General features: G+C 31.8%; 2 protein-coding genes across 2 annotated transcripts in view; one reads left to right on the top strand and one right to left on the bottom strand.

Annotated features, from left to right (window-relative positions):
• Positions 1-4113, top strand: part of psmg4 (proteasome (prosome, macropain) assembly chaperone 4) — a 6998-nt gene extending 2885 nt beyond the window's left edge. The window contains exons 2-3 of the mRNA XM_016259008.1: positions 3532-3607; positions 3775-4113. Of these exons, the coding sequence (XP_016114494.1) occupies positions 3532-3607; positions 3775-3896 (198 nt within the window). The 3' untranslated portion in view covers positions 3897-4113. The remainder of the gene's footprint in view (positions 1-3531; positions 3608-3774) is intronic.
• Positions 4114-7063: 2950 nt separating this feature from the next.
• The window catches only part of LOC107572585 (solute carrier family 22 member 23-like), a 19300-nt gene continuing 9620 nt past the window's right edge, over positions 7064-16743 (bottom strand). The window contains exons 2-8 of the mRNA XM_016259009.1: positions 16445-16613; positions 14593-14720; positions 14412-14514; positions 13063-13274; positions 12948-12980; positions 10584-10707; positions 7064-8069 (exon numbers count right to left, since the gene is read on the bottom strand). Of these exons, the coding sequence (XP_016114495.1) occupies positions 7703-8069; positions 10584-10707; positions 12948-12980; positions 13063-13274; positions 14412-14514; positions 14593-14720; positions 16445-16613 (1136 nt within the window). The 3' untranslated portion in view covers positions 7064-7702. The remainder of the gene's footprint in view (positions 8070-10583; positions 10708-12947; positions 12981-13062; positions 13275-14411; positions 14515-14592; positions 14721-16444; positions 16614-16743) is intronic.

Genomic DNA, 16743 nt, shown 5'->3' with positions numbered 1-16743 from the left:
TCTTAACTTTTATAAAGAATATCTCTTTGGATTTGAGACTTTAGTCTTTGCAACTTTACAGATCTTCTTTATGCACCAAGAGCTTGTAACACTCCAAAGAGAAAGGAACAATTGAAATCGCATCATATGACCCCTTTAAAAAATTGTAACGCGTTAAATTGAAAAAATGTATCGTCTGCGTTAACGCACTAATTTTGACTCCACTAATATTAATATTTTGAATTAGCTTTCATTATTGTATTCTCAGTTTGTATTTACATTTTTGTTTAAGTTTTATTCATTTTATTATCAGAGGCAATAGTGAAGTATTTTTACTCTGCTTTAAAAGTACATTTTTCAAGTGTCTGTACTTTATCAGTGTTTTTCTTTAGAAAACTTTACTTCACAACATTCCAAAGCATAATATTGTACTTTTACTGCACTACGTTTCATATTAAATATCATTTAATACCTAATTACATTAGAAATCTAGTACTTTCTTACTTTTTACTCAAGTAAAAGTAATTAAAAGTTTTACTTAAGTGCAAGAAAGTAGTATATTTTTAATGTTCTTAAGTATTAAAGGTAAAAAACAACTTTTATTTATGAAATGTAGTGCAGTAAAAAAAAGTATGACATTATGCTTTGGAATGAAGTGAAGTAAAAGTTTTCCAAAGAAAAACACTCTGATGATGTACAGATACTTTTTAAATTTGAGTAAAAGTAAAAAATACTTCACTACTGGCCACCTCTGTTTATTATATGCCTTTGTCAGTTTTATATTTAGCTATATAAATCGTCAGTTTGTTGTTTTACACGCATGCACACAGACATGATTTCATACATGACATAATCGTGAGATGCAAGAAACATAGATATGGCAAGAAATCTGTAGACGCGCCCATAACAACAAAAGACAATACTTTATTGAACGTTTTCTGATAAGAAGTGTGTGCTGCAAACGCGAGCATTTTTGACGATCGTTTCTGTCCAGTCCGCTCGTTTTATCGCGTTTAAGCACAGCTGCCGTCGGTTTTTTGTCTGGCAGTGGCAGCAGATATGCGATCAAATTTCTAATTTGAGGCTGTATTACGTCAATTCTGGCACTCAACATCACAAGATGATATTTTAAGCTCGTTATGTAGCCGAATCTGCGCTGGTTTGAATGGGCCACCTCCAGCTAGCGCTGTGACGTCGCTGACCACTGTGTCTATCGAGTCATGATGAAGATGTTTATACATTTCAGTTTCAGCAGGCAACTATTTTTACAGCTACATTATTGTTCCAGCCACAATTAATCACAACAATGTATATACAACTCAGAACACAACAGGCCAATCAGAAGAGAGGCTCATGAATATTAATTAGACAGGCCAAAATCAACCTGTTCTCAGCAGAGCTCCTGAGAAAGGAGCTATAAAAATATATTGAGATGGTTTTTGGTACTTATACCGCAAATATATATTCTTAAGGACATCAAAACCGAAAATAAAACTCCAGAAAGGTGTACAATATGGGATCTTCAATTCATTTAATTTTTATTTTTAATAATTTTAACACTTTAACAAGCAAGTTTTTTTTCATATGAGAATTATATTTTATTTCATCTATATTAAAAAATTAATGGTTTTTGTTTTAGTTAACAATAACAACAAAAGTTTCATTATTTAATTTTATGCTTTTGTCCTTTTTATATTTAGTTTTAATTTATTTTTATTAGTTTAGGTATAGTTATTTTAATACTTGAATTTAAACCTAATTATTTCAGTTATTTGCCAAGGCAACATTTCCAGTTGTTTCAAAATTTTAATGTAATATTTATATTTAGTTTTAGCTTTATTTCGATTAACAAATCAATGGACCCTTTTCACAAGACTGTAAAGCCTCGTACACACCGGGACGATTATCGCGCGCGCTTATCGATGCATCTTCTTGGTCTACTTACTTCCTCTTTGTCGTTGAGTATCAATGTGTGCTCGGCAAGACCGTTTTGTGCTTGAGCGCCACCAAGTCGTGTTTTACTGTAACTTCAGCAGCTCCAGGCACGTGAACAAAAGCACCAATCTCATTGGTCGGCCAGTTTTTAATGCGGGCGCCAATGTGAGTGTGCACACCGACGTGCAAAACGCGAGATGTAAAAGCGTAATTTTTTTTTAAAACGCCTCGGGCTCATTTTTTTGGTTTGACATGTTTTGCGCGTCGGTGTGCACACTCACATTGGCGCCCTTTGTTTAGTCACGAGGCCTTAAAAACGTCGGCGATATTCGTCCCGGTGTGAACAAGCCTTAATGACGCGTTCACGGTCATCATTTTCCACCCCTTTGCAACCCTACTTTGTATTATATCATCTTTGCAACAAATTACAAAATTTAAAAAAACTAACGCTAATGCGAGGGTGTTTCTAATGCAGGGAGGGATGATAAATTTGACCTCGTTCTCTCTTCCGACTGCCGTTATCAGTCTCTCTCAATTTTTGTCCTTTTATTGAAAGTCATGAAAACACTATCGTGGAGTTTTTCTTTTGCTATTTGAGCAAATGGGAATGCAAAAAATATATTTGTGGTACTCTCCCATTCACTGCTATTCAAGTGAACCCGACTGTGATGACTTATAAACCCGCAAATGTCAAAAGGGTCCATAGTTTTAGTTTTAGTTAACAGTGACAACACAAAATTAGTCATTTTTATAGTTATATTTAGCTTTAAATTATTTCTGTTTTAGTCTTAGTCATTTTAATACTTGCGTATTTTAGTTATTTGCCAAGATTTTTTAACAGTGTTGAAAGTTTTTTTTTTTTTTCAGTCAGCTTTTATTTCAATCTTTATTTCAATCAGCTAAAACAGTTTTTGATAGCTTTATTTTTTTATTATTATTATTATTATTATTTTATTTATTTTTATTTTATTTTTAACACCAGTTGCTGGGAGTACCTACTTCAATTTTAATTTAAAGCAATAGCATTTTTTTGTCTTTTTAACAATCGTTTTGTTATTGTCATTGATTTAAAATAGACAATATGATATATATGTGACCCTGCAGCACAAAAGCAGTGTTAAGTCGCTGGGGGATATTTGTAGCAATAGCCAACAATACATTGTATGGGTCACAATTATACATTTCTCTTTTATGCCAAAAATCATTAGGATAGTAAGTAAAGATCATGTTCCATGAAGATATTTTGTAAATGTTCTACCATAAATATATCAAAACTTAATTTTTGATTAGTAATATGCATTGCTAAGAACTTCATTTGGACAACTTTAAAGATGATTTTCTCAATATTTAGATTTTTTTGCACCCTCAGATTCCAGATATTCAAATAGTTGTATCTCGGCCAAATATTGTCCGATCCTAACAAACCATACATCAATGGAAGCTTATTTATTCAGCTTTCAGATGATGTATACATCTCAATTTAAAAAAAATGGACCCTTATGACTGGTTTTGTGCTCCAGGATCACATATTCTCTCGGATTAGTTTTATTTTAAAGCTGAAGGTTCACAGTGTTTCCTGCAGGCAGCTCATATTTTGTGTTTGTTGTTTTTTCCCAGGATTCAATGCCTCTGTCCGCTCTGGTTCTGGGTGACACGTCAGACACGACACCAAGCTCTCTCGCACAGAGACTCAGTAAGACCTGCTTTAACTGATCCTTCTGGTTCAGTCATTTACAGACGTGTAATGTCCTCAAATCCGAATGTTTACAACAAAACTGTGCCAGAGCTGCTAGAAAACCTGATGTTGACAAACCTAGCGTTCACCTAGTTTCTAGCATTTATTTTTCTCTTTCTTTTCAGCAAAGAAGACAAAGAAACAGGTATTTGTAAGTTACAATTTACCCATGACGGACTCAAATCTAGCGCTGCTGGTGGAGAACAGAATCAAAAAGGAGATGGAGATTCATCCTGACAAGTTTTAAACATTTGTTGTTTTACCTGGCGGCACTTTGTTTGCTTTTTTTGTACATAGCTCAATAAATCTAAAGCAAAAATATTCAGCTGTAACATTATTATTTTGTGTGGTACGTATCCAGTTATGAGCCAAATTTATGAAGGTTATAGCAAAGACAAAGTGGACTGGTCAATTCTTTTTAAATCCGAATATTTAAAGTTTTGTAAAAGTTGGAAATATAGTTTTTTCTATTCTGTAATAGAAAAACTGCTTTGTGTGAGTATTCACAAAAGACAGAAATGCATTGATCACAAGGTGTGGAAAAACTCTGTGCAAGCTTGTTTCTGCCGTAGGATATCAAATAAAAAACATACATTTATTTTTATTTCACAATTCTGAGATAAAAAGTCACTATTAATAGAAAAATAATAATAATAAAAAAACTTTATTAGCTATAAGTTACAATTGCAAGAAAATTTTTTTTTTTTATGTAAAATTATTTTTTTTATTCCGTCAGAATTGTGATATAAACTTATAATATAAACAATTACGAGTTTATAACTAACTGAAAACTCGTTTAAAACTTTTTTATTCCGTAGCAGAAACAAGCTTCCATAAAACCCTGTTATTAAAATATGAACAATGAAATATACTGTATTAAAAAACGGTATTTATTTATAAGTACAATGTCTTCAAATGGACTATTAACATGTATGAAATTCTCATTTAATCCTAATCGTCAAAATGACACACGAGAGTCAAATACAGAAAAATACACTGATGCTTTACAATGTTTCAGTCTCCTGCGTTTGAGTGAATCTCATTAATGCCGGTCCAGGTCATGTTTCATGCCAAATTCAGAATGAATTTTTTTTTTTTTTTTTAAATACTTAGGATTTCATTGCAATTTGTAATATATTTTTATTAATAATTAAGATTTTTTTTTTTTTGTAATGTATACCTACAACGGTGCTTGACCAATTTAAATAATATTTTTTTTCACATTCAAATAATATTTTTAGCCCTAAAAATAGGCTTATTTTTCTTTAAGAAAAATATATTTTGCCATTTGTTTTTGTTATTTTGGGGGTGAAATATGACCTGGAATTGTTTCTTTTGTGAGATTGACTCTCTTACGATGTGCTTTAATCAGTATTATGGAGTGCTTTAGTGTTTACAGAAAAGGTGAATATTGATTCTGTGCTTAAATATATATCCCAGAATCCTGTATAAACACACAATACCTGCAATCACTGTTTAAAACCATGAAGTGTTTCATTAACGTCCTAGTATACTGTTTTTGTTCATAATTTGGTTTCGTATTCAGTAGTTCGAGGAAAACAGGAGCTCTGTGATGTTCAAGTTACTCCACTGCTACTCTACACATTAATAATAATAACAATAATTGCTAATGAAAACACAATCAGCAGCCCTTCTAGTGGTCGTGCTCCACGTCAGCCCGAGTTCACATTTATGAAACAAGTGAATGTCCGGGTCACATTTCACACCAAATGTAAAAATTAATTCATAAAATAAGTCTGTTTCTGCACTGTGACATTATTTTCGTTTTCTCCCCTCCTGCCAAATCTCATTACCACAATGCAATAAAAAATCTTATCATCGTAATGCATCTGCACATTACACTTTTGTACTTTGTTTTTATTATTCTAATGATCGTCATTAAATTCTCATTACTTTAATACAACGATATTTTACTTATTAGCATTTCAAATCTAAAAAAAGGCTTCATTTTCTTGATGCACAATATCATTTACTTTTCATCTATATTGTATTTCTTTTGATTTTGATGTGAAATGTGTCCCGTGACACTTTCCTGACAGGTTTCAGCCCCGTAACTGTGGTTATTGAGCTTGTGAATGTTTGCATGTTAACCCTTGTACGTCCTTAGGGACTTTGTCTTTTTCATGTTTTGTTTTTTTATCATTTTGAGTGTGTTAATGCAAACAGTGTAAATGTAGTCAAAAATGTGTATTTTTATTAGAATCTTAATATTTCACCCCCATTTCCTTTCATAAATCTATTTTATACTAGGTACAAAAATAGTTGCACTCAGGACCTCATTCAAAATAATATCCCAATTGAAACCCATTAAAACTGCAATATTTAATCCTAGTGCTATTTAAGCATAAAATCATGCACTCTGTCACTCTCTTACATTCTTATGATTTTCCACCTGATTTTCTGCTTCTGCCTAAAAAAATTGAAATTGAATTATATTTGTAATTTTTTTAACACTGCACAAAATAATGCATCAACATGAATGTTTTTGCTAATCACTGACATATCCAAGACTGTAAAAAATAAAAAAATCTCCTTAGCATTTAGTATATGCAAAATAATTAATTTCATCTTTCATTAAAAAAACAACAGTGGCATTATATAAACAAACTAGCATTTAAAGGGTTAAAATCATGAAAATTACTTAAGTTTTGGTAGTTTTAGGACAAGGTCTATATCAGTGAAAGCAGAAAAAATATTAGTATATAATATTTTATGAATTTTATTTTTTTTGTCTTCTAAGAACCTCTATGTAACTTTTTTTTTTAAATTGACGCACAAGGGTTAAGAGCAGACCATTAAGTTGTGCTGTTGTTGTTTTTGTTGTTGTTTTCTTAACAGCCATCATCTGTCCAGTCGTGGTTTCACACACGTTCAGTTCAGATTCATCTGGCCGACTCGTCATTGCTTTTCTAGTTTTAGTGCAAAACAGACAGACTAAAAAAACCTGAACATAGTGAGGTGCACACGAACGGCGAACTTCATTCATGAAACATGAGCAAAACATATTTGTTGCGCTTAACAACCATTCCTACGAATGAGAAGAATTAGTGTTTACTAAACAATTTGTGCACATATTTTGTACACTTGTGTATCATGAATATGGAAGCTTGTTTCTGCCACAGGATCAAAAAATGTTTTAAAAGTAATTGCGACAGAATCGCGAGGCATAAAAAATGAGATAGTCTGCTTTATGAGATATAAACTCGTAATTCTGACTTTTTATCCTGAATTGCAATTTTATCTCATAAATTAGACTTTAATTATGACTTTATAATTCAGACTTTACACATGAGTTTTTCTCATAATTGTGAAATCTAAACTCATCATTTTGACCTTTTTTTCTCGCAATTCTGTTTAGTTTTTTTTCACCACGGAATAAAAAATGTAAAAGGTAATTGCGACTTTTTAACTCAAAATTCTAACTTTTTTCTCAGATCTTGCGATTCTGACTTTTCTCTGAATTGCGGCATTAAATCTTGCGATTCTCCGTTTATATATTGCTAATTTTACTTTTTTTCAGAATTGCGAGGCTATATATTGTGATTCTGACTTTTCTCCGAGTTTATATCCCATTATTATTATTTTTTACTTAGAATTGCAAATTTTTTTCTTAGAATTGCGAGAAAAAAGTCGGAGTTGTGACTGTGAGAGAAAGTCACGAATACCTTTTTAAATTTTATTTTCCTGTGGTGGAAACAATCTCCCGTACATGAATAAAGTCCGCCGGTTCTTACCGTCAACGTCATTCTGTCCTTATAATAAATACCAAACATTTACCAAACATACAAAACAAAACGCATTCAAATCAGTGAAACTCCTCCGTGAGGTTGTTGTTCGGTTCGAGAAATAGAGCTCCTTTCGCTAAACGCAAGTTAAAATAACATTTCCAGTTTGTACAATGGTAAGAATTTTTCACCGATGCTGGTTAATGAGGCGTTTGACACTTTACCACGACATCAGTCGCATTTCGCAGTTTTAAAAAAACTCGTTCTCGACAATCTCTCTTCGTTCGGCTGTCTTTAGCAAACGCCGTCATGAAGTCCTCACGCCATTGGCTGTGCTGTTGCTAGGCACCGAGCCGTTGCCGGGGTTGACGACCTGGTGAAGGGGCGTGTCCTGAACGCGCGAATACTCCCTGACCTCGGTCCTGGCCAGTAGGTGGTGCTGTTCTCCGGGGAGGATGGGCCGCCGCAGAAGCCCCTCCCCCTCAGCGATAGTCTCGGGCAGCGGTTGGCTGGCGGTTTCCGGGAGCAACGGTATGCAAATGATGCAGAGCAGAGTGCAGCAGGTGAGGATCACGTGATGCAGGAAGAAACCCTTCTGATTGTGGAGCTCCATCAGCGGCGCTGTTAGCATACCGAAACCTGCGCTCGCTAGGACCAGACCCACACCTCCACCCCTGTTACGACAAAACCCAGAGACAACCGTCAAAACATCGGGTGATGATCAGGTTAATACTACTTTAATTATTGGTGTTTACAAAATCAAGCTTGTAAGTATAAAGACATGAATGAATCCTCGGTAACACTAAGGTTTCATTTGTTTACATTAGTTGAGGATGAAATATAGTTTGTTAATTTCGACATTTACTAAAACTTGAGGTACTATAATAACTAAAGCTAAAGAAACTTGAAAGGAATAAATAAAAAGTAAATAAATATAGACATTTAAAAAAATTACAAAAACACAAGATTACTAAAAAAATTTAACCCAAATTATAATGAAAGCAAACTAATAACAAAATTTAATTCTAAATATTAATAAAAACTATTTTGTTAATAGCAATTGAAATACTAAAATAACAAACTAAAATGAACGAATAAAAAATATAGACATTTAAAAACTAAAACTAATAAAAATGACAAAAACAACAAAATTACTAAAGCTTTTAAGTAAAATTAATGTGAAAGCAGAAACTATAAAAACAAAACCTAATTCAAAATATTAACAAAAACTACAGTATATTGTTGATAGCAAAAACTACATTTCTCCTATTCATTTAGTTTAACTTAAAGCAATGAAATAAATAAAATAAAATAAAAATAGACATTTAAAAAAAAAAACGAAAACTAATAAAAATGACAAAAACAACATAATCACTAAAACTTTATCTAAAATTAAAATTAAAACTAAACTAGAATATTAATGATACTAAAATAACACAGACTAATACATTAGTAAAATCAATATCTGTTAATATTATTTAATGGACCCAAGATAAATTAACAACAACAAAAAAACAGTTGTATTTTTAGTAACTAATAAATAACTATTAAATTAATTTATTAAAATTTTCTTTATTAAATTTAGTGATTTAATCAACTTATTGTTGTATTAGTTTAAATTAAATAAAAAATGTACATTTATCAAAACTTATTTTAATCAGTTTAACCCTTTAACTGTCGTCCACATTTTTGAAAATTCACGAGAAAGTGCACTATACAAACTTTAATTATTATAATTCATGATCGCTTTTGAATACAGACCTAAGCTTGGTCTCTTTTTAAAGAAGACAATTAGCAGAGTATTACAGAAGTGAAAACATTTCATAAATTGAAAGTATTAAAAAATTATAGAAGTTTAAATTTACTGTAAAGAAAATTTACTATTTTTATTTTCTTTTATATAAAATATAAAAAACTAAAATTGTAAAAAATACAAAGTTGCTATCAAATTAAAGCCATATGTCTACATAAGTTGTGTTCCAAATTTGAAGTTGATATTAAAAAAATTGAGGCTCATGCAATTTTGTTTAGGCGTTATACCGAAAAAGCCATTGACATTTTTTTGATGCATTTCTGTTACAAATCTATCAATTTCTCTCTCAATATTACGTCTTTTTGTGACAAAGGTCAGAACTCCTGTTATGATTTGTCATAGACTCTTGGTGCACTCTTGTCATAAATAAATCTATTGCTGTTCCTACATTATTTGTAACAAACAATAATGGTATAATATCTAGTTAGGAGTCTTAGACCTAGTTTGTCATGCTTACATTAGGATTGAATTGTAACACAGTGAAGTATACGGGACGGTGACAGTTAAGGGGTTAAATGAGTTTCTTACACTAATAAACAAGCGCTGACTAATGGGAGCTCAGTGTGAAGTGTTGTGTATTCCTCAGATGACGCTGACCTGATGACCGTCGGCGTGATCTCGATCAGTTTAACCCTTTAACTGTCGTCCACATTTTTGAAAATTCACGAGAAAGTGCACTATACAAACTTTAATTATTATAATTCATGATCGCTTTTGAATACAGACCTAAGCTTGGTCTCTTTTTAAAGAAGACAATTAGCAGAGTATTACAGAAGTGAAAACATTTCATAAATTGAAAGTATTAAAAAATTATAGAAGTTTAAATTTACTGTAAAGAAAATTTACTATTTTTATTTTCTTTTATATAAAATATAAAAAACTAAAATTGTAAAAAATACAAAGTTGCTATCAAATTAAAGCCATATGTCTACATAAGTTGTGTTCCAAATTTGAAGTTGATATTAAAAAAATTGAGGCTCATGCAATTTTGTTTAGGCGTTATACCGAAAAAGCCATTGACATTTTTTTGATGCATTTCTGTTACAAATCTATCAATTTCTCTCTCAATATTACGTCTTTTTGTGACAAAGGTCAGAACTCCTGTTATGATTTGTCATAGACTCTTGGTGCACTCTTGTCATAAATAAATCTATTGCTGTTCCTACATTATTTGTAACAAACAATAATGGTATAATATCTAGTTAGGAGTCTTAGACCTAGTTTGTCATGCTTACATTAGGATTGAATTGTAACACAGTGAAGTATACGGGACGGTGACAGTTAAGGGGTTAAATGAGTTTCTTACACTAATAAACGAGCGCTGACTAATGGGAGCTCAGTGTGAAGTGTTGTGTATTCCTCAGATGACGCTGACCTGATGACCGTCGGCGTGATCTCAGCGCAGTAGAAGATGCTGAGTGTGCTGACGGCATGAGACGAGAACATCCCGATGATGGAGAACGCGTACGAGAAGCGCTGGTTCAGCGAGTCCCGCTGAGCTAGGACAACATAGACAATATATTAATACATGCATATACACTGCCGGTCAAAAGTTTGGGATCAGAAGGATTTTTAATGTTTTTAAAGAAGTCTCTTCTGCTCATCAAGGCTGCATTTATTTGATCAAAAATACAGTAATCTTGCAAAATGTTATTACAATATAAAATAATGGTTTCTATTTTAATATCCTTTAAAATAGAATTTATTTCTGTGATGCAAAGCTGAATTTCCATCATCATTACTCCAGTATAAAGTGTCACATGATCTTCAGAAATCATTCTAATATGATGATTTATTATTAGAATTATCAATGTTGTGCTGCTTAATATTTATTTGGAAACTGTGATACTTTTTTCAGGATTCTTTGATGAATAAAAAGTTAAAAAGAACAGCATTTATTCAAAATATAAATCTTTTCTAACAATATAAATATTTGCTATCACTTCTTATCAATTTAACACATGCTCGCTGAATAAAAGTTTGAATTTCTTTAAAAAAAAAAAAGAGAGAATAAAAATGTACCGACCCCAAACTTTTGAACGGTAGTGTATATTGTTAGTAAAGATTTCTATTTTAAATAAATGCTCTGCTTTTTAACTTTTTATTCATCAAAGAATCCTGAAACAAAGTATCACAGTTTCCAAAAAAATATGAAGCAGCAACAGTTTCAGCTCTGATAATAAATCTGCATATTATACTGATTTCTGAAGATCATGTGACGCTGAAGACTGGAGTAATGATGCTGAAAATACAGCTGCACATCACAGAAATACATTACAGTTTAATGTATATTAAAATAGAAAAACGTTATTTTACATCATCATAATATTTCACAATATTAAATTTTTTCCTGTATTTGTGATCAAATAAATGCAGCCTTGATGAGCAGAAGAGACTCCTGTAAAGAACATTACAAATCCTTCTGATCCAAACGTTTGAACGGCAGTGTATGTATGTATATATCCAGCGTTTCCCAAACCTACAGTAACCTCAGTTCTTAAATGAATTCTTGTTGCATCCAAATCACAATTTATGTAAAAGTGGAGTGTACATAGAAATATGTGCTCATGTTTCATGAATGAAGCCCATGCTTCTTTCATAAAGTTGCATATATAAGTATAACCTAACTTTATCCGCTCCTGTAAAGCAATATATACTACTATATAGCAAAACTCAACTTGATTATCTCGTCACAAAATGTAACTATATTGTTATCTGGCTCTAATCTGATAAATGTAAGATATAAACAATAAAAAGATGATTTTGAAAAGCATTACACAAGTCAAACTAAATTGACTTTTATTTTCTTTCCTCAAAAAGGGAACATAAAAATCACAACATTATTCGCAATTACTTCATTTACTGACGCCCCTAATATTAAGACATAATTGATAGGTTTGGGGAAAAAATGTCCTCCTAATGTACATATAACTCTGGTGGGAATAATACACTGAATATAAAAAACAAAAAAGAATATGTATATAAGATATAATATATGGTAGCCTGTTTCCACCTGTTTCCAGAATAAATGTACCTTTTGTTTAAAAAAAAATAAAAAATTCAGTGTTTTTTTTAATACCTTTTATTAAGAATTATGACAAATATAAATTATAATATTATGTATAATTTATAACTCAAAATGTTTAAACCATATTATAAACCGTACTATCTAGCATAAGTACTTTTTATTTATTAATTTAAATATATGCATGTATTTATTTTAATATTTTTTAATGTATTTATTTATTTTAATCTAATGTTTTATTTCTGCATTATTTTAATCTAATTTGTATGTATTTATTTATTTTAATCTAATTTGTATGTATTTAATCAATTTTTTATTTTAATCAAATTTTTGTTTGATTAAAATAAATGCATACCTAAAAAACCGATTGAAAAAAAATAAATGTAAATTAGATTCAATGTAAAGTGTTTTTACTAAGTATGCATGACAAAAAAAATAACTTTTCTCCCTAATGTATATAAGTTACCTATAATAAATAAATAAATTAATTAAAATTGATACTATTATGTATCATTTATAACCTGAAATATTTCACATGTATTAGTAGAAATTAACATGTAGAATTAACATTTAATGCTGTCTTATTCATGTTAGCTACAGTATTGCATTAACTATACACGATTATTGAAATGCATTGTATTATTTGACTTTAGCATTGTTTAGTCTCTGCTGTCACAACAACAAAATATGTAATGCATAATATTTTTGTATTACCTGCATCGTGCCATATACTGTACTTGCCGATCACTGCATTAGGAGAGAGAAGACAGCCGTTAGTACAGGTTCAGAGGCGGATGCTCTGCGTCATCATGTGCTGTACTGTACGTACGGTTGAGCAAACCCAGCTGCAGCAGCGACGCCAGAGCCGTGATGATCATGAAGGTGAGCAGTCCTCCTCTCCTGCCGAAGCCAGCCACCACCGGAAACAGCACCATGCAGGAGGCCACGGCGATCGCCGCTAATGCGTAATAATGCAGGTGAGACGCGCTGCCCTCCAGAACGCTGCGCGCAAAGCAGTGATGGATGCCGTAACCCGTCAACCTGAGTGTCCAGACCAGAACAAACACACAATCAGAGCCTAAAGAGAGCGCTTATATAGCACAAACCTGCAGGTGCAATCATCCAGATCAGTGCTGGGGGGTCCGTGGAAACGTTTAGAGAAGTAAAAAACTATGGGAAAGTCTAGAAATAAATAATAAGAAATATGATTAAGATAAACTGTTAAATAAAACTAAATTGTTCAAATAAAAACATAATTATATAAAAATTAGATTAAAATAAAAATCTTTTAATCATTACTAGTTGTATATGTATTTATTTTCATCTGATTTGTTTATTTTAATCTAATTTTATGCATTCAATTTTTTATATGAATCTAATTTTTATGTATTTATTTTAATCAAATTTTATTTATGTATTCATCCCTTTTAATCAGTTTTTTATTTTTGTATTTATTTTAATGTAATTTATATTTATACATTTTAATTTTATGTATTTATTTATTTATTTTAATATAATTTTCATGTATTTAATTTAATCCTTTTCTCTGTTTAATTATGTTTTTTTTTTTTTTTTATAAAATATTATACATGTATTTATTTGAATGTATTTTTATGTATTTAGATATTTTAATCTTTATTTATTTTAATGTTTTTATTTTACTCAAATTTTTAAAATATATAAATACATACAATCTCATTAAAATATATAAATATAAATGACATTAAAATAAATATATAAATTAGATTAAAAATAATTAAATAAAATAAGCAAATAAATAATACATCTAACAGAACTGTACTATGAGAAGAAAAAACACAATAATGTAAATTTACAGAAAATATTTTCAAAAAAATATTTTAGATAATCTGTAGTAGTAGTTTTTCTATTTTCACAGTAGAAACTGGTTCTTTATAGAAGAAACTATACAGATGCCTTTTAAATGTTAGCATAAAGATGATTATACTTGAGGGTCTGTGGTCTCTAAGATTGAAAACCCTGATTTAGATGATAAACTATTTCCCAAATTTGTGCATGCAACACTCAAGAATCAATCCCAGAATGCATTGCAACTGCAAGTTTAGTGAAAGCGTGTTTTAAGTTTAGAAATGTTCCACTTACCCGCCGAAAGGTACTGATAGATAAACCCAGTACTAGTGAAAACTAATCTGAACTCACGAGTTGACGCAGAGGACGACGGTGTTCTTCCACAGGTTTCTGGTGCCACTCAGCTGCGTCACGCAGAACGTCTTCGGCTTCTGCTGCAGTTCAGTCTCCAGCTCTGCAAAACCATCATCATCATCATCATCATCCTCCTCCTCCTCGGGCTGCAGGTAAACACACTCACAGCTGTGCTCACCTGAGAGGATGCCGCTGGAGTCGGTTGCCGTGTCGACGCTGTTGCTATGGGCGATGCGGAACATCTGTCGCTTGGCTCTTTGATAATGCTGAGTGACCAACAACCAGCGCAGAGACTCCGGAAACATCCTGAGCAGAGTTACACTGAAAGCTGCTTATTCTGCCCACAAACTGACCACTTGCAAGATTTTCTGATTTTCTTGTTTTCCAGTACAAACTTCTAAAAATTCTTAAATCAAGATATGAGGAAGAAGAAAAATTACTTTTCCAAAAAAAATAAAAAATACACTGTCAACATAGAATTTCTGAAGAAATTACAAATTTCATGACACTAGTGTAAAAAAAAAAACCTATAATAAATGAAATAGCTGAAGATTTATGAATTCATTTGATTAGACATGCTTTTAATGAATGCTGTTTTTATTGACCCTCTTTTTTAGAAACAAAAGAGTTTATATAATACTTGCATATCATAATAAAAAGGACAAAAAACAAGTAAACAATTATAAAATCATACAAAAAAACTCCTGTTGCAACACACTGATGAGTGTTTAAATTAACATTCAATTCAGTAAACATATTTTTGTTTATTACAATTTAATAAAACCATAAAAACAGAATCCAGAAAAAAATTAAATGAATTTGAGAAAAATAAAACTTCTTTCAAAGGGCCCTAAAATTGTAATTGTTGTTCAACTTTTAATAAGCTGTTGTTAAATTGTATACATTTCCTGATTTCAATTAATTAGAATTATTCAATTTAAATACAATTTTAGGGGGTGCCTAAAAAAGTAATTAGCCTTTTTTTGATTGCTAAAATTAATTTAACCATTAAAAAAGAAACTAATTATAAACATTGAGTTTGCTTAAAACAAGAAAAATATATTGTTTTCCCTTCTAATTCAGTGTAGTTTTCTTACACCAATGACAGATATTTTTCTCATTTTAACTCACTTAATATTAATTGTTTGTTTTTCGCTTAGAAACAATATCTTATTTCGTTTGGCTTACCAAGTAAATACATCTTAAAGGGATAGTTCACCCAAAAATGAAAATGTGATGTTTATCTGCTTACCCGCAGGGCATCCAAGATGTAGGTGACTTTGTTTCTTCAGTAGAACACATTTGATGATTATTCCCAACTTCTGAGCCTGCTTGCCTGAAGTTATGGTTGATTGCTCTTCGGCTGGATATCAACACACCCATTAACGTAAACTACGCCAGAGCGCGTACACACCTCACGCACCGGATGCCTGCGCGCGCACAAAGCAGCCGGACATAGTGCTGTATCAGAGGTAAAAAATGATATAAATACTGTTGGGTTTCTGGCACAAACCGATCGTTTCGTGTCTTAGGACATCAATGTGTCGTCACGAGCCGCAGGGTTTAATTTGGATTTGTCTGTGCATGTTTTTTTTACTCTCATAGATTTTGTTACCATTGCCATGCATTATACGACTGATAGACTGCAACGGCTGGAGTTAAAAATCATTATTTGTGTTCTACTGAAGAAACAAAGTCACCTGCATCTTGGATGCCCTGGGGGTAAGCAGATAAGCATCACATTTTCAGTTTTGGGTGAACTATCCCTTTAATTTAAGTATCTTTAGATATTTTGAAACAAGACAAAAATAGTAAGTAAATAAGCCTTTTTTTTGCAGTGCAGAAAACAAACTGGAATACAGTTTTGCATGAGGATATCTAGTTTACTTGCTATAAAATATGAATAGGCCACAAACATGGTAAAGTTCAGCAAACCAAATGAGTAGTTCAGCTTGTAAACAGGATTGTGTTATGCATGTCACAAGTCGTGTGTGTCTCATGCATCAGTGTTGTTTTATTGAGCGTCTTACCAGACGTACGGCAGCATGAGCACAAACGGGGCGATGATGACGATCTGCAGGATCTGCCAATCACGGCACAGCGCCGCCAGACCGGGCATCAGCAGCTGGCCGCTCACGATGATCAGGCTGGCGATCATGGTCATGGAGAAACGCCACGCGGGCAAACACAGCTCGATCCCTGAGGAAATCACCTCTTTCATTAGCACAACCTAATTAAACCATCACAACCGAATCAAGATATATATATATATATATATATATATATATATATATATATATATATAAAAAAAGAGAGATTTTCAGAGCGC

Source organism: Sinocyclocheilus grahami, unplaced genomic scaffold (genome assembly GCF_001515645.1).
Source record: "Sinocyclocheilus grahami isolate Dianchi unplaced genomic scaffold, SAMN03320097.WGS_v1.1 scaffold1777.1, whole genome shotgun sequence".
Classification (NCBI taxonomy): Eukaryota; Metazoa; Chordata; class Actinopteri; order Cypriniformes; family Cyprinidae; genus Sinocyclocheilus; species Sinocyclocheilus grahami.
The sequence above is the reverse complement of the archived record's forward strand: the minus strand, read 5'-3'. Positions and strand labels throughout refer to the sequence as shown.